A 23,784-nucleotide genomic window follows, 5' to 3' on the forward strand; every position below is an offset into this window, starting at 1 on the left:
ATTTTATTTTTAAGTTATACTATTAGTCTAAATCATGTTATATTAGTATATCATACTATGTGCATATTATGGAATATATTATCAAAATATAATTTAAAAATATATATATTAAATTAATTTATTAATAATTAATAAATATAATTTAAATATATTAAATCATATTTTGTAAGATTATGTATATTAAATGTATCTAATATGTAATGTGTAATATCATTGAGGATTTTGAACCCACCTTAGTGATAGTTCGAGAGTAGAATCTCTAGTAGGGTAGGATAGAGAGTATGTAGGAAAAATCTCTAGCTGTGGAAACATGGGCAATATCACAATGGTGGGTTCTTAAGGAGGGGCGAGGGGGAAAGAGCTAGTTTAGGAGAAATGCCCCTAGTAAGAGTTTGATGGCAATGTCTTCCTTAGTGGAGGTTTGGGAGCAATGCCCCTAGTTGGGGTTTCAAGATAGCACTCGTTGTAGGGATTTGGGGACAAAGCTCCCAATGGGGGATTTAAGCAGTAGGGCCCTTGGTGGGGGTATGCGGGCAACACCCCTAATAGGGGGTTGGGGGTACTGTCCTTGATGGGGGTTTGGGGGCAACGCCCCTAGCGGGGGTCCGAGGGTAGTGTCCCTGGTGTGGGGGTTTGGGGGGGCAATATCCCTGATGGGGGTTTGGGGGCAACGCCCCTAGCGGGGGTCCGAGGGTAGTGCCCCTGGTGTGGGGGTTTGGGGGCAATGTCCCCAACGGGGGATCCAGGGGGCAGCGCCCCCTTGTGGGGTCTGGGGGCAACGCCCCCAGCGGGGGTTCGGGGGCAGTGCCCCCGGTGGGGGTTTGGGGGCAATGCCCCCAACGGGGGGGTCCGGGGGGCAACGCCCCCCTGTGGGGGTCTGGGGGCAACGCCCCCAGCGGGGGTTCGGGGGCAGCGCCCCCGATGGGGGTTTGGGGGCAACGCCCCCAACGGGGGGTCCGGGGGGCAGCGCCCCCCTGTGGGGGTCTGGGGGCAACGCCCCCAGCGGGGGTTCGGGGGCAGCGCCCCCGGTGGGGGTTTGGGGGCAACGCCCCCAACGGCGGGGTCCGGGGGCTGCCGGTAGACCCCGGCGGCCTACGGTATAGCCATTACGTGATTTTTGAAAAAATTGCGACTTGAAATCTTTAATAAAATTAAAAAATAGACACAAAAATAAGATCTAAATCTACTCGTATTCCGTAACAAGTTATGGTTATTCGAATAGCGTGATACATTAAATGATTCGTTTCATGAGTCGGTCTTTACAACTAATCATGACGTTTTTCAAAATGAGTTTCTCTTCCCCTCCCTCTTTCTTGCACGTAACTCTCTCACCTAGGCGTTTTCTCTGTTACGTTTTTACAGTTGCAGGTTTCGCATCTCTGATCCTTTGCGTTTTTATCTCTGCTCCTGTCGCCCCTCTCTTAATACAGGTGTTGCAGCCCTAATCTTTGGCGGTTCTATCCCCCTCCTCTTCTTTGACTACTCTCCATTGTTTCATTTTCTCAAACTGAAACAGATTGTGTAGTGCAATTTCTAGTTTGAATCAGGGTATTTCTTTGACTTCTCTCCACTGTTTCATTTTCTCAAACTGAAACAGATTGTGCAGTTCAATTTCTAGTTTGAATCAGGATATTTCTTTGACTACTCTTCAGTGTTTCATTTTCTCAAACTGAAACAGATTGTGCAATGCAATTTCTGGTTTGAATCAGGGTATTATGACCAAAAGTACGTGCATCTTCAAATCAAAAATCTTGCTCCAAGGCTTCAGCAATTCAACAAGCTAGTGAATGATCGCTAGTCCACACCGTGCCTGCTCCTACTTCACGGGTGATTTCTGTTACGTTGGCACACATTACTGACCTGCTAATTACAACAGGTTTTCAACTTTTCCCTACTTCATTTTTGATTTTGAGCTAAACTACATTGATTATGACTATTTCAATCCATACAATTACTACAAATCACACTACTACTCTTTTGTATGATTAGTATTGAATAATATTAAGATCAAACACCAAAAGCATTTTCTAAATAAGAATCATGTATGAAAACTAAATGCAATATGTATTTCTGTAGCAATGAGATTAGGCACTCACTCTTGAGAATTCAATGTCTTCTTCTTCTTCTTGATTGCTTGATTGATCTCCTGGAGTGCTTGTGTTTTTTGTTCTCCAACCACTACCTTGCAAGTGATAGCTTCACTCTACGTCAATATTGAAAACATGACTTCTTGCACTGTTGAAAATACTCTTTTTGTTGTGAATATGAAGTATATGATTTGTGTAATGTTGAAAAAAGTCTCTTAGATGTGAATATGGAATAAATGGTTTGTGCAATGCTTTTATCAATGATGAGTGCTTTCAAAATACTAGCCTTTCTTTCTTTCTATTCTGTGATGCTATATACCTCAAGATTTTGCCTCAAGGCTAAACCTAGCCTTATATTTATTGTATCATTCTATAATATTAGAGCATTTTATCAAGTTCTTATACATTGTATTATACTTTACTATATAGAACTTTCCATTATACTGTATTTTCATAGTAAAAGTATTACCATCAGATTTTATGGTTACACTGTTTATAATTTTGCAATAAGCATATGGCTATACAATACTTACAAATAGTCAATATGATTTTGCCATAGGATGTAATTTGATTTTCTAACAACACATATCATGATCTTTCATCAATTTATAGATTAGACCATATGGTCAAAAAATTTCTTGCAATATAAGTACTTTTTGTTAATTTATTCAATACAATCTGAGATTTGGCCATGAGGTCAAATCTTTTTTTATAATATAAGAAGTAATTTATGTTCGTTTTTCCAATATACTATGAGATTTTGCTATGTGGCCAAATCTTCTCCTTAAGCTATCTCTTTGCCAAAATAAGGACTCCTGTAGTATCACAATATCTTGCAACCAATCAAGCACTTTGTTCATTTTACTACAAGAATGACATTTTGCCATTTGGTCAAATGCTTTCTTATATTATCAACCCTTGCTTACTTCCAAAGGGAAAGGCTAGTTTCTACTTAGAATTCCTTACTTTCTATAATTTGGCCATGTGGTAAAATCTTGTCTTGCAACAAACGAACCACTTTTTTGGAATTTGATCCTAAAAAATTAAGACTAAATCTATGGTGGGTTCAATCACACAAATTTTGGGTATGCTAGATTTGGTTGTATGGAAAAATATTCTAAGAAAAACATCTTCTATATTATCTCCAAAAAAGGAAGACCATGTTCTACTTGGAACTCCTTGATTACCTACTATATTTATAGGAAGTCTCGCCATGTGGTCAAAACTTGTTGTGCAACAAAAAAACCACTTTGTTTCCATTAACCATTTCTTTCATTTCAATTTTTCATTACTTTCTATAAATATCATATCATTTTTCCACAAATTAGCCACTTTTTCCATTCCACTACAAAATAAAAATTGGCCATATGGTCAAATCTTTCATTTTGTTATCAATGCTAGCATCCAAGAATCCCCCATTCTTGTTTTGTTCAGCCATATGATCAAATCTAATCTCATAAATCTTACAAACCATGAGACTACTTTTTCATTCCATTATAAAACAATATTTGGCTATATAGTCAAATCCAATTTCACAGCATGTTACAACAAATGAATCACTTTCTTCATATGGTTATGAAACTAGATTTGGCCATATGGTTAAAACTAGTTTATAGAAATCATCTTGTCTTGTAGGTTTTGCCATGAGGTCAAATCTCCACCTTTAAAGTGTTTTTGGCTTTATCTTATATTGATATCTATGGGATTTGCTACATAGCTATATTTGTTTATATGTGAATCTCATATCACAATAAACTGCATCCTCCCTTTAACTAGCCTTTAAGAACCCTATGGTAAAAAACCATGGCAAAGTTTCTAATCTGATAGATAAGTCTTATGACTAAATAGGATTTGACCACATGGCTAAAACCAATGACAATGTTTCTACAATATAGCTCATTTCAAGGGAATCTTACATGCGCAGTAATTAAAATGTTAACTTTGGGCCAAATGGAATTGTGAGATTGCTACATAACCACATCGATATATAGGTGGATCTCATATTGGACTAAATCTCATTCTTTGATTAAATAGGATTTGACCACATGGCCAAAAATCTTAGCAAAGTTCGTAGAGTATGATCCTTGCATGGAGAAGAAATCCAATATTAACCTAGGGACAAAATCATCCATGATATTTTCTACATAACCACAATGATTTTTCACTATATCTCATACCACACTCACACTCAACATTTCATTATCACTTGACCATTTGGTTAAGCCCATGGTCAAGTCTCACTATTAATAGAATTTGATCTTCTCACCGAAGTCCATTGCAAAGTTTTTACTATATGATTCTTGTAAGAGAAACATAATTAATGCTAACTTAGGGCCAGGATAATCCATGAGATTTGATACATAAGCACACATATTTATGGTTGGATCTCATACCACACTTAATCTCAAATTTCAATATTCCATTTTATGGAAGAGTCCCTTTAGAGTACATTTGTCTTGTATTTCGTAAAATCTTGTGTTGTTGTGTTTTCAATTTTCAACTTAGAAATCTTATACATTTATTTGGGTTTTGTGAATTTTGAATATTTTTAAATCCACTTTTGTCTAACAACTTTTTCTCTTTGTAGAACTATTCAATGGCAAAGAAAGATAGCACATCCAAAAAGGAGACCCAAACCATTGATGGAGTTAGTGGTGGTTTTGTGTATCCATGGTATGTGGATGTTTATGATAGTCAAGGAAAAAGAGCTGACAATGTTCTCTTATTCACTTTGAAGAGTGATATTGCATTTTTTCAACAAGATGGTGTCATAGAGAAGATAACAGATGGATGTGCTGGGAAAGAGGGAATACCATGTAATCTTGTTAAGATCAAGGGGAAAAATGTAGTATACAAACTTGATCCTTTATCATTTCACTTTGCCAGTATTAAAGAGGATGAAGAATACTCTTTGAAAACAATGGGATGGACCTTATTTGAGGAGGTAAAGGGCACAGAAGACATTATATTAGCATTCCAAGCTGTTCAAAATAGTGAGCTACTTTCCCTATCAAGAAAATGTGATCGCCCCAACAAAAGAATGAAGCTCCAAGATAAACAAATAGACTTGAGATCTTCATCTTATCCTCAAGAAGAAAATAATTCATGGAATCCCACAAGCTCAAAGTCAAAATCACCTCAACAAAGTTCCTTGTCACAAGCTCTTGTTGTTAGTATGTCTGCTAACACTACTAAGAATGATGCCACTTTACCTTCCATGTTAGAAGTTACACCTGCAAAGCCAATAATTTCTCTTGAGGTCAAGGGAGTAGAAAGAACATTCGATTTTCCTGAAATAGTTAAGAAGAAGGGAAAGAAGGAAGAATCAGGATTTCACATGTTTGAAAAATTCTTTCCATTTGGGCCAACAACACAATTTCCTATTCTCGTTGATAGGTGTTATGAGGCACCTCCTTTGTATGCTTATAGGTCACTATGTTGGGATTATGTAGAGAAGCTAACCACGTCTTTCATAAAGACTCCCATGAACCCAGCAACAACAGCATATCTTATGCCTTTTGTACAAGACAACAATGAGAAGAGACCCATGCATCGTGATGAGGTGGATGCTAATAAGTTGGACAGTTATAGTTATTGGATTATATCAGGGCTTCACTCAATTCATGCAGCAAAGATATATATTCAGAGTAATACTACACGTTGTCTAGCAACCAAGCATTTATACACCACAAGAAATGCTAGAATATTAGTTGATTGTCCTGCGGAAATGTGCATTGAGCTTTCACGAATGACAAATATGGAATCACATAATGTTATGAAGAATGCACCTTATGTTGAGCAACTTCAACAATTAAGAGATCAGTGGCTAGCATTTGGTTCTCCACCAAAACCCCAACAAGGGCTTTCTAAGACAAGCTCTCAAAGAGTACCATGGCAGGTAATCATATATAAGCTTGCCTTCTTTTTTTGTGAAGATTAGTGTGATGCTCTTTCTTTTGTTCTATGCTCACTATTTTGATCTTTTTTTTGCAGAGATTTGTGGCATACATTGGAGAAAATTGTGCATCTAGAGATTGCCATATGATTGTTAGCTCCCAAGAAATATTTGATAGTTGGATCAAAATCATGAAGAGATACTCTAGAGGTGAACTTATATCCCAAGAGGAGAGTTCGAGAAAAAAGGGAAGGCAACCTTCTCCTGCTGCATTTCGTTGCCTTATGGGTTTAAAGGATGGAGACATCCTTACACTACAAGAGGAGATCAATGAAGGTCATATCCTTTTTCTCAGAAACAAATGGGATAAGGAAGATATGATTGACATGGAAACAAGGGCTAAGCAAATCAAGCAAGATAGGGTCCTAAAGGAGGAATTAGTCACTCTTTTCAATGCTTCAGTTCCAGAAAGTAGCGCTGTGATGAAGACTTGGAAAGAGCTTGTTGATGATTATGATATCAATGATGAAGTCTACACAAAGATTTTAGGCATTTGCAATGATTGGGTATCAAAGAAGCTCACACGTGGAGCTGATGCAGGGTCCCTACCAAATGGAGCAAAAGATATTGTGAACTTCCTAATTGGAAAAAAGCAAAATCCTCTTCAATCCTCCACTACTTCCCCTTGGCGTGTATATGTTGTCGGATGCAATCTAGAAACCTTTGATCTTATACATAATGTTTACAGAGATCCAATTACCATTGGGGTTGTTGTTCTAGATGCAGCACATGGGGTTGAGGGAATGAAATGGGACTCTATAAAGTTTGGAAAGGTTATATCCACTCTACTACAAATGACATGTGAACCTAAACAATTCATGTTGTTATCATTTCTTGATCGAAAGCAAATGGCAGCTTTGGAAAATGCTCTTGAAAGCATTTCTTGCAAGTATCGCATGCTAGTTGGTAGTGTTGACTTCCTACCAATGGATAGAACGTTTGCTTTTGGATCTATAGATTCTTTTGTGGTTTTGACATTAGTGACCATGGAGAAAAGTTTCATCAATTTTGAGCGATATATAAACAATGTCAACAAGCCTTCCATTTTGGACTTTGAAGGCTTGGACAAGGAGTGCAATGATGAAGATCTTGAAGAAGAACAAAGGATTGCAAAGGCCGTTTTGAGAAAGAAAATGAAAGTTATGGAAACTACAATCAAAGCATTCAATGATGCTTATGAGGTTGTATTTGATGTATATGCAAGTGGACTTGCATCTAAGGTGGCATTGATAAATCATATGAAGACTATTGCAGTGGTTTGCAACACTCAAGAGCAAAGAGAGGTTGAAGCACAATTGTGGAGGGTCCATGAGAGTGCCAAACAAAATTCAAACTCCCAAGAGGTTCCTCCTACTGAAGTTCAAGTTCTTGAAGTACCACCCGAGGGCATAGAAGAATCAAGCCAAGATATAGCAAGTCTAATTATGAAAGAGAAATTAAGGGCTACTTCAGGTGTTTAAACTCTGTTACTTCTCCTTTCATCAAGGAAGACACATTGATGTAATTTTGATTTTTTTCTTGAGAAGTTACTTTCATTAGCATTTGCAATATTTTCTTTCTTTGATGATATTAATTAAAGAAACTATGTCTTTGGTTTTTTAATTTTTTATAAAAGGTACCAAGCATGTTTGGTTTAAAAATTTTATTTAAGTAAATATTTTACCGAATCGGTATTAAAGAGCTCATTAAAATTTATCATCCTTTGTAAGGATAACTATTTAATTGTAATCTAGTGTGTAAGAATACTTATCATAATGAAAAGTTTGAGCTATCTATGAAAAATTTACTTAAGTCTATTTTAGATCTTATTTCAATTAAACTCTTATATGTGTTGTGTTATGATCTTGTCATGTTAGTTTTGGTTAGATTTGTCCACATGGTCAAATCTCTTATCTCTTATAGCCTCTTTTACTACATCACTAGTGTATGTCTATGCATGTACCTTAGGATAAGAAAGCCAACAATATATTGCACACCCCAAAAAAGATTCATTGCACCTCCCAAAGGAGTTTTACCTCAGTTATAAATATTGCAACAAAGATTTCTCTCCAATGTATCTTTTGAGATGTGTATATGGAATATTAAGGTAAAATCCTTGTTACAATTCATGAGTTTAAATATCTATGGGATATAACTAGTTCAAAAATAGAATGGTTAGTCCTTAAGAAGAAACTATGAAAACTTGTTCAAATAAAGTATAAATTATCTCAATTAAATTGTCATGTGTCACTTATGTGTGACATAGTTTTGGTCACATGGTCAAAAGTATCATGTTTAAATTTTCTTTTAATAATTAGGACTAATAAACATCTTCTTTGTACATGCCATTTTGAAGGTCTTTTAAAAATTTGAGTATGTTAAATATTATAATGATAGTATAATTTGTGCAACTAATTACAAGAATCTATTGTTAGTATCTCAAGTATACTTATAACTAGCGATAAAAAGTAGATATGGAAAAATGACTTTATTAGAATAGATTTTACTTCAAAAAAATTGTCATATATATTTTTTTCACCTCATGATATTACTTTTGATTAGATTTGACCACATGGTCAACAGTCTCTTTTCTTAAGACATCATTTTTTAAGTAGTACCTATTTATGTATTTATCAATGTGAAGTTAAATTGCTTTAGTGTTCTATGCCAGTTTATAGCTCAAAAATTAGGTAGAATGATGAGGAAGTAAATGAATCTAATGTGCTTCTTTTTCTTCTTTGTAACTTCAACTAAGACATCTATGGTTGGATATCTAGCAGATTCAACAACAGTAGAGCACGATGATGTGATTGATGTTTCCTTGATAAGAAATGCAACACAATTATGTGTAATACTTGATCTCAATGGTCTTCTTTTACAACGATGCTTTGCTAAGTCTAAAAGGTTTCAAAGCTTTCAAATGGGAAAGCAATGGCTTGTTCTTCGACCAGGATGTATGGAGTTTCTTGAAGCCTTATTTGCAAGATTCCAAGTGGGAGTTTGGTCAACAGCTTTACATAAGAATGTCATGGCAGTTATTAAGTGCTTGGAGATCCATGCAAAAAGGAAGTATCCTTTCTTCATGATTTGGGGCCAAGAACAATGTCATAGACATCGACTCAAAATCATATATAGGCCAGATAAGATGGGAGTAGAAGCAATGTTCAAGCCTCTGAAGTATGTATGGGATCAATATGGAGATGTTTGTCAGCATACCAAGACTATTCTCATAGATGATAGTCCTTACAAAGGATGTCCAAATCCTGTTGAGAATTGCATTTATCCAAAAATATTTGATATTGATCGTGAAGACTCTATCTTGATCAAAGAACTTCTACCATACTTGACTCGCTTAAGCAAATACCATGATGCACGTGAAGTCATCAAGTTTGATCGATATGGACAGGATCCAGTTCAATATGGACATGAATTGTATGCTCAATTCAAGGTTGTCATTGATGAATGGACTAGAGCAGAGAATGATGGTATTTCATCTTCATCATCAGCACCGCATGAGACCATGATTGATAAAGATGGTATATATGTTCAATCTTCAATTACTTCTTGCTTCAAGAGACCATCCATTATACAAACATCCTCAACAAATGCTTCACGTCATCCGTCTCTTACATTGAACAGCTCACAATTATCCATGTTGAAGCAAACTCCTTTAGTCTCTACTTTGAAAGATATGGAAGCAATGCAACTTGCTCATGAGTTAGGATATCACAAACATTTCATAAATGGTAGTGCAGCCAAACGTTTTATACAAAATCTACAAAATTTGTATTTTTCCAATATACATGATGTAACAAGAAGGCGCTGACTCTATATGGATTAATTTTGACTTTCATAATAGATATATCCCTTACATTAAAGGCTTTTGCATGGCTATGAAATATATGCTTGTTAGAAATTTAAAGTGTTTTATGTAATTACCTTGGTGTTTCTAAACACCACCAATATCAATGAGAGAATCTACTTGATGTTTCTTATTGTTTCAATAACATTAGTTAATTGTATTGAAATTTCTTATAAAGTGGTTTAAATCCTATTTTGTACTTTATGATAGTCTACTATACAAACATACTCAACAAATGCCTCGCATCGTCTATCACTTACATTGAACAACTCACAATTATCCATGTTGAAGTAAACTCCTTTAGTCTCTACTTTGAAAGATATGGAAGCAATGCAGCTTGCTCATGAGTTAGGATATTACAAACATTTCATAAATGGTAGTGTAGCTAAATGTTTTATACAAAATCTACAAAATTTGTATTTTTCCAATATACATGATTAACAAGAAGGCGCTGACTCTATATGGACTAATTTTGACTTTCATAATAAATATATCCCTTACATTAAAGTATTTTATATGGCTATGAAATATATGCTTGTTAGAAATTTAAAGTGTTTTATGTACTTACCTTTGTGTTTCTAAACACCACCAATATCAATGAGAGAATCTACTTGATGTTTTTTATTCTTTCAATAACATTAGTTAATTGTATTGAAATTTTTTATAAAGTGGTTTAAATCCTATTTTGTACTTTATAACCATCTACTATACAAGCATACTCAACAAATGCCTCACATCTTCTATCACTTACATTGAACAACTCACAATTATCCATGTTGAAGCAGACTCATTTAGTCTCTACTTTGAAAGATATGGAAGCAATGCAACTTGCTCATGAGTTAGGATATCACAAACATTTCATAAATGGTAGTGCAGCTATCTACAAAAGTTGTATTTTTCCAATATACATGATGCAACAAGACAATGACTCTATATGGACTAATTTTGACTTCCATAGTAAATATATCCCTTACATTAAGGGCTTTTGCATGGCTATAAAATATATGCTTGTTAAAAATTTAAAGTGTTTTGTGTAGCTACCTTGGAGTTTTTAAACACTACTAATATTAATGAGGAGAATCTACTTAATGTTTTTTTATTCTTTCAATAACATTAGTTGATTGTGTTGAAATTTCTTATAAAGTGGTTTAAGTCCAATTTTGTACTTTATGTCTTAGCTAACAAATAAGTCTTGATTGATTATAAAATTTGTCTATTTCTTTGGAAACACAAACCATTGGTCAAAGGTTAAATCTTTAGTCTTAGAAAAATCATAAACTTCTAGCTTGGTATATAAATCTTTATTTTATGATATGAAAATTCATTTAGCTAGTCAAGGTGTGAAACTCTTTAATTTTGGCCAAAGTCAATATCCATCTTGTCCATATATTGCCAAGATAGATAGAAATTTTGAATAAAAGATATTTATATATCATGCATATACATACAAAAAATGTAAATGGAGTGAGCAATTATTTGACATACTTGTGTCTATTGGTTTACACAAAAAAAGAACCATCACATCATAGGTTATCCAAACTTATTACGATATGATATTAGATCAAGTTATTAAACCACACCTAGTTAGTGGTGACTCTTTTAAGGTCCTAGTTCATGAAACTTATACATGTCACTTTAAATGATGCTATATCTAAAAGAAAAAACTCGTATTATAATATCTTCAAATCCATAACATTATAAATTTTGGCCATGATAATATATTTTCATACAATGTTTAAGGCTCTTGTATTCTAAATTCTCTCTCCACTCCATCAAACCTTTGTATTCTTACATTAAACTTGGAAATTTCCTAGGTATATACTAGTTAAGCCTATTTGATGTTTCAACCAACATACAACATCATATTTTGTTAGTATGCTAGAAAAGATAGAGGTGAATTCCAAATCTCGTAACAACCACATAGCTTACATTCATCATTTAAGCTCTCAAGATGTCTGATCTCATATTTGTAACATACAAAGTGCCCTTTAAAGATAAAGATAAACATAGTGCTCTCTTTCATTCACAAAAGTAAGACATTCATTCAAAGTGGGACTTGGGAAATTCCCAAAATCTCTAATATGGTGTTCTAGAGAGAGAGAGATCATACCTATTCTCTTGCTCTTGCTCTATACTAGAGAAAGAGCTACCCTTGTTCTTACCCTTTCTTGCCAAGGTGAGAGAGAGAGAAGTATTGCTCTCCACGAAGCAAGAAGAACCATCAGTGAGGCCTACATCATCGAATCCCCCAATAACCATCATCATCATTGTGAGTCTTACACCTTTACTAGCCGATATTACTGTTGTGTTCTTCTACGAATCATATTTCCATCATGGCCCTGAAGAAAAAGAATTCAAAAGCAAAAATCGTGAATGACCCTACTAATGTGGAAGCAATAGTTGGAGTTGCGAGCATGGGAGTCACTAATGGAGTCACGGGCGTGGATAACAGCCCTTTACCAATCGCGATACCACAGGTTTTTTTGAAAGTTGCATGATTGATTGAAGTCATAACTACTTGAAGACATCAATCTTGTTTGTGATTTTCTAAATTAGATCTTGATTGAATTAAGTATTGGAACATATAAAAATTGAGGAGCCCTATACCTCCCCCAAGGATAGGTGCTGAATCCCCATACCAAGAGGGCATTTTTTTACCGCCGCAGAAGCACGGATTGTTGACTCCAATGGCAAGATGTCTCCCAGCATGGATAGTATTAAGTGGGAGGTGGTTAGGGTGCTAGGGGAGCTCTGGCTAGTAAATCCTTTTTGCACCTAGGAACTACTTGGTCCCTTGTATGGCCCGAGTTCTACTTGGGACACCTATAAATGCTAGCTATAGGTGGATTTGATCTTAATGACGTGTAGATGCGCCGGATGAGACAACACGTGAAATTGTAATTTTTCTCCTATATGGACGGGAAAACACACATTATGGAATATAATCAATGAAATTGTAAATTTTCTCCTATATGGGCGGGAAAACACACATTATGGAATATAATCAATGAATTTGTTTTATTATGATTGTATGTCCGTGAGTAAATTACATAAACGAACAACTATGAATAAAGGGATTTTAATTAATGAAGTTGTTTTTATATGTTTCACGTAATGTGGTAGGTAATTAGATAACTAAGAACTTTCATAGAGGAAAGCGGATGGATGGATTCCCAATGAATCCGATCCTATGGCAGGGTAGTCTCAATTAGCTAAGAGGTTTTCCCAAAAATAAATGGTAGGAAGAAACTCTAGGAAGGGCCGATTTGTTGAGTTACTTAGGGTTTGGTCTTAGAACCTGAATTGTAAATTATCTTAGGGGAAAGTTACAGCGGCTGTGCCAGAGCACTATGAAGGATTTCATAAATCCTTAGTCTGCTACTGGAAAAAAAGTTGTACTCCATGAACCAAGGATAATGGAAGTCACTCCTTCTGGACAAAAAGCCTCTCAAAGGACACCTCTGAATGTGAGTTAGTTGTTGATGGGTGATTGTTAGATCAATTAGGAACCTTCAGATCAGTCCTCTGTGGGTAACGGCAGGACGCTTCCCCGCGGGGTAGACATGGGGTTAACTAGTCGGATAAAATCTGATCATCTGGTTAAAGTATTGATGGTGATGGATGGAAGGTAAACTCTAGGTGACTAGTAAAACGTTACTCATCATAGAATTAAGACATGTATATTACAACTAGTTTCAGAGCCAAAAGAAATTAAAAACTTGGTAATTGTAGCTTGAGATGTGAGATGTTTTTCCCTTTCCCTTGCTAATATATCTTACCCAGAGAGATGAAGATTAGGAGTGATTCCTAGTCTTCTAAGCAATGTTTACATCGGCAATGCATTCTACGGATTATGGATGGAGAATGCAAGTAATGCGGATTTTGGATTGCATCAACAATCCTTCTCCACTATACCGAGAAAGACGCTGGATGATAAGAAGTGGAATTTGTTATATTGACACAAGCCATCTTTCTTTTCTTTAGACCAATTTGAAGAGGATAAGATGGATGGAAAAACTTAAAGATGTGAAGGTTTATTTATTCCATGAAGCCAGAGTGAATTCAACTTTTTTCACTAGAGGCTGGGAGGTTAAGCTAAATCGAGGAAGCGATAAAGGTCATCCTAGCGGACCGAATTATAGTTGTTGGTCACTCTAAACGCTGCAACTAGGTCAAAGATGGACTTCCTGATCTTCCTTTAGAGTACCGATTTTAAGATATCCATTCTTCAAAGTGCAATTATTACCCAATGTATGTATCCAAATGTCATGCTTAGATTTTATTAGGGAAATCTTCTCTCCTACCAGCCATCCCAAAATAAACAATGTATTTTTTTCCCTACAGCAAAAGAAATTATTTTGTCTGTCCATTGAATATGACATTGGTTACCATTCTAGCAATTAAGAATTACGAGTCAGTAGATATATCTGAAATCTATGGTTAGATTCCTTAAGTTAATTCAGAAAACTCTATCATGATGTAACACTTCTCAAGGATGCACCATCTATAGATATTCCACGTAGCAAGTATCCAAGTTTTGCCACAGATTGGATGATCCCACGAACACACGGCTTGAAGCAATGCGTCCATCCAACCTCCAAGACGCATTGATAAGAGCAAGACCGATTGTAAAGGAACTCTAGTCCAAACCAAGAAACAATAAGCCTTTGAATAATAAGTTCCAAAACAGAAATACAATAGGGGCTATGCAAAAAGAGCCCAAGGTAAATTCCAACCTGCTAATAGCAAGAATGCTAAGACGTCAATAGTGGAGAACTTTACTAGTGGTAATAAGGATACTTTCAGGTGCTATTATTGTAATGAACCTGGCCACATCCAAAGGCGATGCCCAAAACTCAGACATAATGAATGCCAAAGTAAATTCCATAAACGACCAGAGTTGGACAACCAATAGCTAGAGGAAGAATCGCCAGTATAACCCATAACCCTCAAGGAAGTAGAAGATGGTGAAGGTCCCACCTTGGAAACCGACATGGAGAAAGTGAGAATTCACACCTCTCTTAACAAGAAGGGACCAAATCGATAGTTCTCAGTGATTCAAACACCATCAACCTATAATGGTAATCCCTTTAAAATTTTGATTGATCGTGGAAGATGGTGAAGGTCCCACCTTGGAAACCGACATGGAGTGAGTGAGAATTCACGCCTCTCTCAACAAGAAGGGACCAAATTGATAGTTCTCAGTGATTCAAACACCATCAACCTATAACGGTAATCCCTTTAAAATTTTGATTGATCGTGGAAGCACACATTCATTCATATCACCAAGGCGTGCTAGAAAACTAGGCATAGACACAATGCATGCACTTGGGCTGATAGTTGAGTTAGCTGATGGAAAAGAGGTTTCCTCAACACAACATACAAGTAAGGTGGAGTTTAATCTGGGTGGCAATCGGACCAACATGCAATTCAGAGTGATGAACCTGGGAACCTATGAGTACCTGTTAGGAATGGACTGGTCAATTCCCAATGATGCTCATATTCATTGTGAAAAGGGCCAAGTCACATTCTTGAATCTTGTAGGACAACAAGTGACCACATAGGGAGAAGCAGGAAAACCAAATATTCAATTAGTGAAAGCTTCTCAAATCATTAAAGGTTTAAGAAAAGGGTCGCATGTATACCTAATCAAATTAAATAAGACTGAACAAGATAAAGAAGCCGAAGATGAACCGTCGTGGCTTAGGGAATATGCTGACGTATTTCCTGAAGAATTAACTAAGCTTTCACCATAGAGAGAAGTCGACCACGATATCAAGCTAGTACCAGGAGCTGCACCAGTTGCAAAGTGACCATATCGAATGTCCATTTTGGAAGCCATATAACTAAAGGAACAACTCAAATAGCTCTTAGATCAGGGTACATTAGACCCAGTAACTCACCCTGGGGAGCTCCAGTGTTATTTTAGAAAAAGGAGGGGACTCTCCATCTCTACATTGATTATCGAGGGCTAAATCAGGTAACGATCAATAATAAGTATCCGATTCCAAGGATTGATGAACTACTTGATTAACTACAAGGATCAAAGATTTTCTCCAAGATTGAACTCAGATCAAGGTCTCAGATCACAATCAAGCAAGAAGATATCCCAAAAATCACTTTTAGCATAAGGTAAGGTCATTACGAGTTTATATTAATGGCATTTGGATTAACAAATGCCCCTGCTACCTTCAATAGATTAATGCAATATATAGTCAAACCTTATCTTGATGATTTCGTCCTTGTATTCTTTGACGACATCTTAACATATTCCAAGGATGAAGGAAGTCATGAGTCACACCTTTGGATAGTTCTTGAGACAATGCGGACTCACAAGTTATATGCTAAGAAGAATAGGTGTGTGTTCTTCAAGAAGCAAATTGCGTATTTAGGGTTTATAGTTTCAATAGAGAGAATTTCAGTAGATCCCGACCAAGGTCAAGGATCCGGCCAAGATCAAGGATGTACAAGATTGGCCACCTCCAACCACTGTAAGCAAAGTTCGTACTAACAGGATGGCATCGAGTCTTTATCAAGAATTAGGCCTTGATTGTTGCACCCCTCACTGATCTACTCAAGAAGCAGGTTACCATTAAATGGACCCAAGTTAAATAGTCTATCTTTGATAGGCTCAAGCTAAGCTTAGTCATGGCCCCAATCCTCAAACTACCCCATCTTAGCAAAGAATTCGAAGTGGTGACCGATGCAAGCTCTCTTGCTTTGGGTTGTGTACTCATGTAGGAAGGACATCTAGTAGCATATTCCTCCAAAAAATTGAAGACTCATGAGAGAAATTATGCTACTCATGACCTGGAATTACTTGCAATTATCCAAGCTCTTAAGTTATGGAGACATTATCTAATTGGGAAGAGATTCTCACTAGTAACCAACCATAAAGTATTAAATGGATCTTCACTCATGGATCTTCACTCGACCAGATCTAAATATGAGGCAACCTTGGTGGATCAAAGTCTTGCAAGAATATGATTTTGAGATCAAATATAGACCAAGCAAAGAGAATGTAGTTGTAGATGCTTTAAGCCGCAAATCATTTCTCAATACACTTATCTTAGAAGAACCTCCTGGAGCTCACACACTAACTACAATGATATGAATGACTAGCAATCCCATCATTGAGCTAGCCAAGGAGAAGGCAAATAATGATCCCAAATATCAGCAAATGCTGAAGGAAATTCAAAATAAAGAGCAAAATTCCAAGCTTAAGACAAAGTATCTTAACTTCTTTGTTAATGAAGGGTATGACATTAGGACAAGATTATGTATTCCTTCAAGTCAAGAACTTAAGAAGAAGATACTATGGGAAGCTCATGATTCCCCATTTTCAGGACATCATGGCTATGGCAAACTCTCAATGCAGTTAGAAAAAGATATCATTGGGAAAAGCTCAAAAGTGACGTACTTAAATACGTAATCGAATGCTTGAGTTGCCAACGAATAAAAGCTGAATGAGTTAAGCTGCTAGGAAAGCTACAACCACTTGATATTCCTCAAATGAAATGGAAATTCATTAGTATCGATTTTATAGTTGGATTACCCTCAATTTAAGGAGGATACAACTCAATCATGGTAATTGTGGACATGTTGACTAAGGTTCCCACCTTATTCTAGTCAAAACTAGCTACAAAACCTCAGATATTGCCAGGTTATTTGTCAAAGAAATCTTTAGACTTCATGGACTACCAAAAAGAATTATCAGCAATCGTGATTCTCTATTCACTTTGCATTTTTGAAAGGGATTAATTGAAGCTCTCGGTACATAGCTTTGTTATAGTATAGCTTATCACCCTCAAACTGATGGGCAAACAGAGTGTGTAAATTAGGTCATTGAAGGCATACTTAGGGCATATTATTGCAAAGAACCTAGACGGTGGATACAATATCTATCTTTGGTGGAATTTGCTTACAATGCGTCCTATCATCAGATCATTCAGATGACCCCATTTCAAGCTCTATATGGCAACTTCTCCGATCCTACCTTGAAAGTTGAAGCTTCTAAGAAGATGCTTGAAGAGATGGACGAACAAGTCAAAACCATCAAGCAAGATATACAAGCTACCAAGGATCGACAAAAAGCCTATGCTGACCTAGGGAGAAAAGACTTGGGTAAGTTACTTATGAATATATGTGTGCATCACGTGGGTTCAAAATAAGGTACTTTTAACTATTTTTATACATTTTTTACATATAGAAATATGTAATATAAAAGGGTTATTTACAAATTGAATAGAAAAGGGTTATATTTTATTTAGGAGGAATTCACAAATAAGGATATTTATAAATCATCCTTGAACACACGTGATGTAGAGGATATACATATAGTAACTTCTCCGAGAGAAAAGAGCGAATCTTCCAAGAAGGGGACAAGGTTTTTATCTGTGTACACCCAAAAAGGAGTTCTTTATCCTTGGGAAAATTCAAGAAGCTAAGCCTAAGATATTGTGGACCTTACAAAGTCATAAAGGCTCTTGGACCTAATGCTTATAAGCTGTAACTTTCTGAAATCCTAAAATTTCATGATATATTTCACGTTAGTCTCTTAAAGCTCTATGTACCTAATCTTGATCATATTCTTGATGGTCAAAAAATTGTAATGTCGAGCCAAGGTTTACTTGAAATTCAACCTGATAGAATCTTGGATGTAAAAGAAAGAATCCTTAGGAATAGGACCCTTAGAGAATATCTCATCCAGTGGAAGGATTATCTTGAAGAGGATGCCACTTGGGTCGATGAGGTAACCCTTATGAAAGAATACCCCTAGCTTCTCTTGAGATGAGGACATCTCAATTTCTATAAGGAGGGAAAAATGTAATGTCCCCATTATTAGCTTATTTTAATGTGCATATACGTGGTGTTGCACAGCCACACATGGAAAAACTGCAGAATCTCTATAGGATTTACAAGAAGCAGAACTAGTTTACTAGAATAGTTTGAAATCTCTAATATCATGTTTAGATTACTTAATTTCCACTTTAGATGGATCCATATATATACTATGACTTATTTTGAAGGGAATAAGTCGTCCAAGACAAAAGATGGAGAAAAATCATGCGATTGACGAAAATCATCATTTTCGCCTATTTTTGATGGATTTTCGCAATTCTGTCCATAGCAGCTTGTCAACTAGATGTGTTTGCATCCAGTTTGAGTACCCAGACGGCTATATTAGGAGTTCATATAACGAAGTTATGATCTAAACAAGTTGTAGACAAGCACAGGGTAGAAAAAACAAAAACAGTGAAAAAAGCATAAGCTTTAAAGCTAAATGCCTTAATCTTTCATGAAAAAGCAAAGAAAAAATACACGTGAGAGGGAGTGGGGAAAAAATATAAAAGGGAGGACAAGGAGGGGAGAAGGGCCATTAAAAAAATCACAAGTGTGTGTAAGGCTTGAGGTTGAGACTTGGGTAAGTTACTCACGAATATATGTGTGCATCGCGCGGGTTCAAAATAAGGTATTTTTAAATACCATTTTTATACATTTTTTACATATAGAAGGACGTAATATAAAAGGATTATTTACAGATTGAATAAAAAAGGGTTATATTTTATTTAGAAAAAATTCACGGATAAGGATATTTATTTATAGGCATTGAGCGCACGTGATGTAGAGAATATACATATAGTAACTTCCTCGAGGGTTGAGATTTTATCCTTGGCCTTCTTCGATCTTGCCATCGAATTTCGAAGAGAAGATTTGAAGACGTGCTTTAAGCCCCTCGCCTACATTGAAGTTCCAACATCGCGAGTCATTATGGAGATTGGTTTGAGTTGAGCTTAAAGGTTCTCGCCTATTTTTGAAGATCGGCAACAAATTCCCATCCCTGCATGGCGAGCGACTTCAGGAACCCCCATAGGAATTCTTGCAACATCTGGCTCCATACCAAGAGAGAGTGACAAGAGCAATCTTAACGAGGATGAGATGCCGATCAAGAAGGAGGAGACTCTATTCCGCAAAATGATGAGACATCATTCCATTCAACCCAAGGAGGGGTTACACTGAAGGTCTCTCATCCTCTTCTACTCTAATCTGAGGAGAGGAGAAATTGAAGAACTCTATCCTATTCTATAAATCTAGTTAGAAGTCATACATCTACTCTCGTTCCTATTCCATCTACTAGAGAGAGAGAGAGATCATACCTATTCTCTCGCTCTTGCTCTATACTAGAGAAAGAGCTACCCTTGTTCTTACCCTTGCTTGCCAAGGTGAGAGAGAGACAAGTATTGCTCTCCATGAAGCAAGAAGAACCATCCATGAGGCCTACATCATCGAATCTCGCAATAACCATCATCATCATCGTGAGTCTTACACCTTTGCTAGCCAATATTACTGCCATGTTCTTCTACGAATCATATTTCCATCATGGCCCCGAAGAAAAAGAATTCAAAAGCAAAAATCGCAAACAACCCTACTAACATTGAAGCAACAGTTGGAGTTGCGAGCATGGGAGTCACTAACAGAGTCACACGTTCGAATAACAACCCTTTACCAATCGTGATATGACAGATTTTTTTGAAAGTTGCATGATTGATTGAGGTCATAACTACTTGAAGACATCGATCTTGTTTGTGATTTTCTAAATTAGATCTTGATTGAATTAAGTATTGGAACATATAAAAATTGAGGAGCCCTATGCCTCCCCCACGGATAGATGTTGAATCCCCATACCAAGAGGGGATGTTTTTACCGCTGCGGAAACATGGACCGGCTCCGATGACAAGAGGTCTCCCAGCATGGAGGTGGTTAGGGTGCTAGGGGGGCTATGGCTAGTAAATCCTTTTCACACCTAGGAACTACTTGGTCCCTTATGTGGCTCGAGTTCTACTTGGGACACCTATAAATACTAGCTATAGGTAGACTTGATCTTGGTGACGTATAGATGCATCGGATGAGGCAGCACCCGAAATTGTAATTTTTCTCATGTATGGGTGGAAAAGCACACATTATGGAACATAATCAATGAATTTGTTTTATTCTGATTATATATTCGTGAGTAAATTACATAAACGAACAACTATGCATAAAGGGGATTTAATTAATGAAGGTGTTTTTATATGTTTCACATAATGTGGTAGATAATTAGATAACTAAGAACTTACATAGAGGGAAGCGGGTGGATGGACTCCCAATGAATCTAGTCCTATGGCAGGGCAGTCTCAGTTAGCCAAGAGGTTTCCCCAAAAACAAATGCTAGGAAGAAACTCTAGGAAGGGTTGATTGGTTGACTTACCTAGGGTTTGGTCTTAGAACCCGAACTGTAAATTATCTTAGGGGAAAGGTACGGCAGCTGTGTAAGAGCACTGCGAGAGATTTCATAAATCCTTAGTCTGCTACTAGAAAAAAGCGTTGTACTCCATGAACCAAGGGTAATGGCAGTCACTCCTTCATTACCCTCCTTCCGGACAAGAAGCCTCTCGAAGGACACCTCCGGATGTGAGCATAAGGTCCACAAGGTTCATGTGGATCATAATGTGGCATCTTTGTAGCTTTTGCTTGATTGAGTAGTCACATGAACATTTAGTTGTAGCAATTCCTTGATTTCCACTGAGTTAGCTCTGGGCATTTGTGTTGGGTCTCTTGTTGTTTTCTTTTCTGAGTGTCATAAGCTTGAGTGTCGGGACATTCTGATCTCCAATGTGCTTCCTGTATAGAAAAGAAATAATGTTTAGAGAAGCGCTAAAAATTTCATCGTCCTCTTCCATCTCTACCATGCACACTACGACCATTGGCAAGTTTTTAGTACTCTCGATTTGTATACGCAACAATTGGTGTAGAAATTGGATTGGTGTGGAGGCTTTTTCATTGGCCATAGGGGTTTTCTTCGATACCTTGCCATCCTTCGGGATGGGCCATTTGGTATCTACCATTGTACCAGTAGTACTTAGTGTTACAAGGAGACATATTGCAAATACTGCACCATCTTTGATTTAGGTCGCATTTAGTCTGAATGTGTCCAAGATTGTTGCATTAGGTGCACCATAGATTTTTGGCCTCATTTTTCTTAGTGTTTTCTGATGTTCTTGCATTTGTCCTTTTGCTTATTCTTGGTTGGCTTTTTCTCTTCCTCTTTGAAATCAGATTCTTCACCATTGGAATCTGTCGCCCAAGTCAAAATTAGAAGTGGAATCACTATTGTCATCATTTTGATTATTTAAAGTGGACTTATTGGATTTTTAAAATTTTTTTAACTTTTCTTTGGATAGAAATTGTTCTAACCTAAGAGCTTTCTTATAGAATGGGTCAATGCTATTACCAGATAAATAATCGAAAGCAAATGCTTTCTCGATAGGTTTATTGAAACCTTGAACATAGAGTGTATTCAGCATTTCATCTTTTCGTTGAGTATGAGGATCAATTCAACTATTCTAGATAGTGAACTTGGTGGTATACGCCTTGATGGGATCGATCTCCTTGCTTAAGGTGGCGGAGTCTTTCAAGTTTATGTGCATTTGTTTGGTCAGGTTGAAATCGAATATGGAATGTGGTGAGTGCATTATTCCATGTCAACCAGCCATGTTCTGGTCACAGCCTTTTTTCATATCGAAGATTGGAATATGGCAATGTTATGAGGCCCATTGACTTGGCCAAGGAAGTTGACTGTATATGCCACATCAAATTGATGGATAAAGCCATTCAGATCCTCACATTGGAAGATCCAGAGAACTTCAAAAAGGAGATATTGGGTGGGTGAGCCATTGGAATTGGAAGTGAGAGTGGAGTTGGGAGTATTGAGAAGACACCAACTGGGTTGAGCAAAGCCAAGAAACGACTTGTGAGATATAATGGGGTAGTGGGAGCAATTAGGCGAAGAGCAGATTTGCTACCAATAGAAGGGGTAGAAAATGAATGGTGCCTTCGAAAATGTGAAAAAGATTATTGTCCTCCGTACGCCATCACTGGGGATTAAAGAAGCCTCAAGAGTATTGAAAATTAGGCAATCACACCCAATGTAGCCTCTTTGTATGAAGTAGTTGGGACAAGGGAAATGCAAGTAATCTAGGAGAACCCTAGAGCCGAGAACTGCATTGAGCAAACCATGCAAACGTTATGCATTCAACTTAGTGTTCAGAGGAATGATGATCATGATCCCCATGTGAAATTTGGTCTGACCACTACTACCACAAAATGGAGTGCATTCTACTCAAAGTTGACATAGATGGACATCGACATCCTACTCTATAGTCAATATCTAGGATTTAGAGCTCAACATAGTCATAACAATGAAATTAGGTGCCAAAGTGTACTTAATCGATCGAACCCAAATATATATTACTATATGAAAAGAACAATATAATTGTCTCAACAAAGATGGAAAGTGATACCAATACGATACTTCGGGAACAACTAGTGAGGGATCATAGAACTCCATGCCCTTCGCATGATCTACTTTATTGTTGAACTCCATGTCCGCATTAGATGATGTTGGCAACTTGGGATTGCCACCACCCTCCAACTTCTATACCCATTTTCAGGGGTTTTTATAAAACCATAGAGACGAGTTATGGGAACAAGAACTTTTTGAGGAGGAACTACTTTTCATTTGCAAAGACCCTTGTGAGTCGTGATCCCCTTCACGGTCTTCTCAAGGTGACCCTCCTCACGGTCTTCTCAAAGAAAACGCAGTAGACCCCGTCTCCTTGGACATTTATCGACGGTCAACTTTCAAAGGCGTGATTTTCCAATACCGAGTGAATATGAGTCATGACGACATGGATGATGGTACCAAATGTAGATGGATCATGGCCCATGGGGCTGGGAATAGTCAGCCTGAAGTCAGAATAAAGGATAGGTTCGGCGAATAGATATATGCTTTGCCGACGACTCCCCTGACGTCACCGCCAAGACACACATTGCGTGCAGTGGTGCAACACTATAAACTCTGA

At 37.0% G+C, this 23,784-nt stretch overlaps 1 protein-coding gene across 1 annotated transcript; it reads left to right on the forward strand.

Annotated features, from left to right (window-relative positions):
• Positions 1 to 5,198: 5,198 nt before the first annotated feature.
• Positions 5,199 to 22,056, forward strand: LOC148028613 (uncharacterized). The gene is made up of 3 exons (XM_087688469.1): positions 5,199 to 5,985; positions 6,081 to 6,318; positions 21,980 to 22,056. The coding sequence occupies exons 1-3, from the start codon at positions 5,263 to 5,265 to the stop codon at positions 22,054 to 22,056; spliced, it is 1,038 nt and encodes a 345-aa protein (XP_087544595.1). The 5' UTR covers positions 5,199 to 5,262.
• The last annotated feature ends 1,728 nt before the right edge of the window (positions 22,057 to 23,784 follow it).

The sequence above is a fragment of the Lygodium microphyllum genome, chromosome 11 (genome assembly GCF_053477565.2).
Source record: "Lygodium microphyllum isolate KBCC chromosome 11, Lygodium_microphyllum_v1.1.10, whole genome shotgun sequence".
Lineage (NCBI taxonomy): Eukaryota > Viridiplantae > Streptophyta > Polypodiopsida > Schizaeales > Lygodiaceae > Lygodium > Lygodium microphyllum.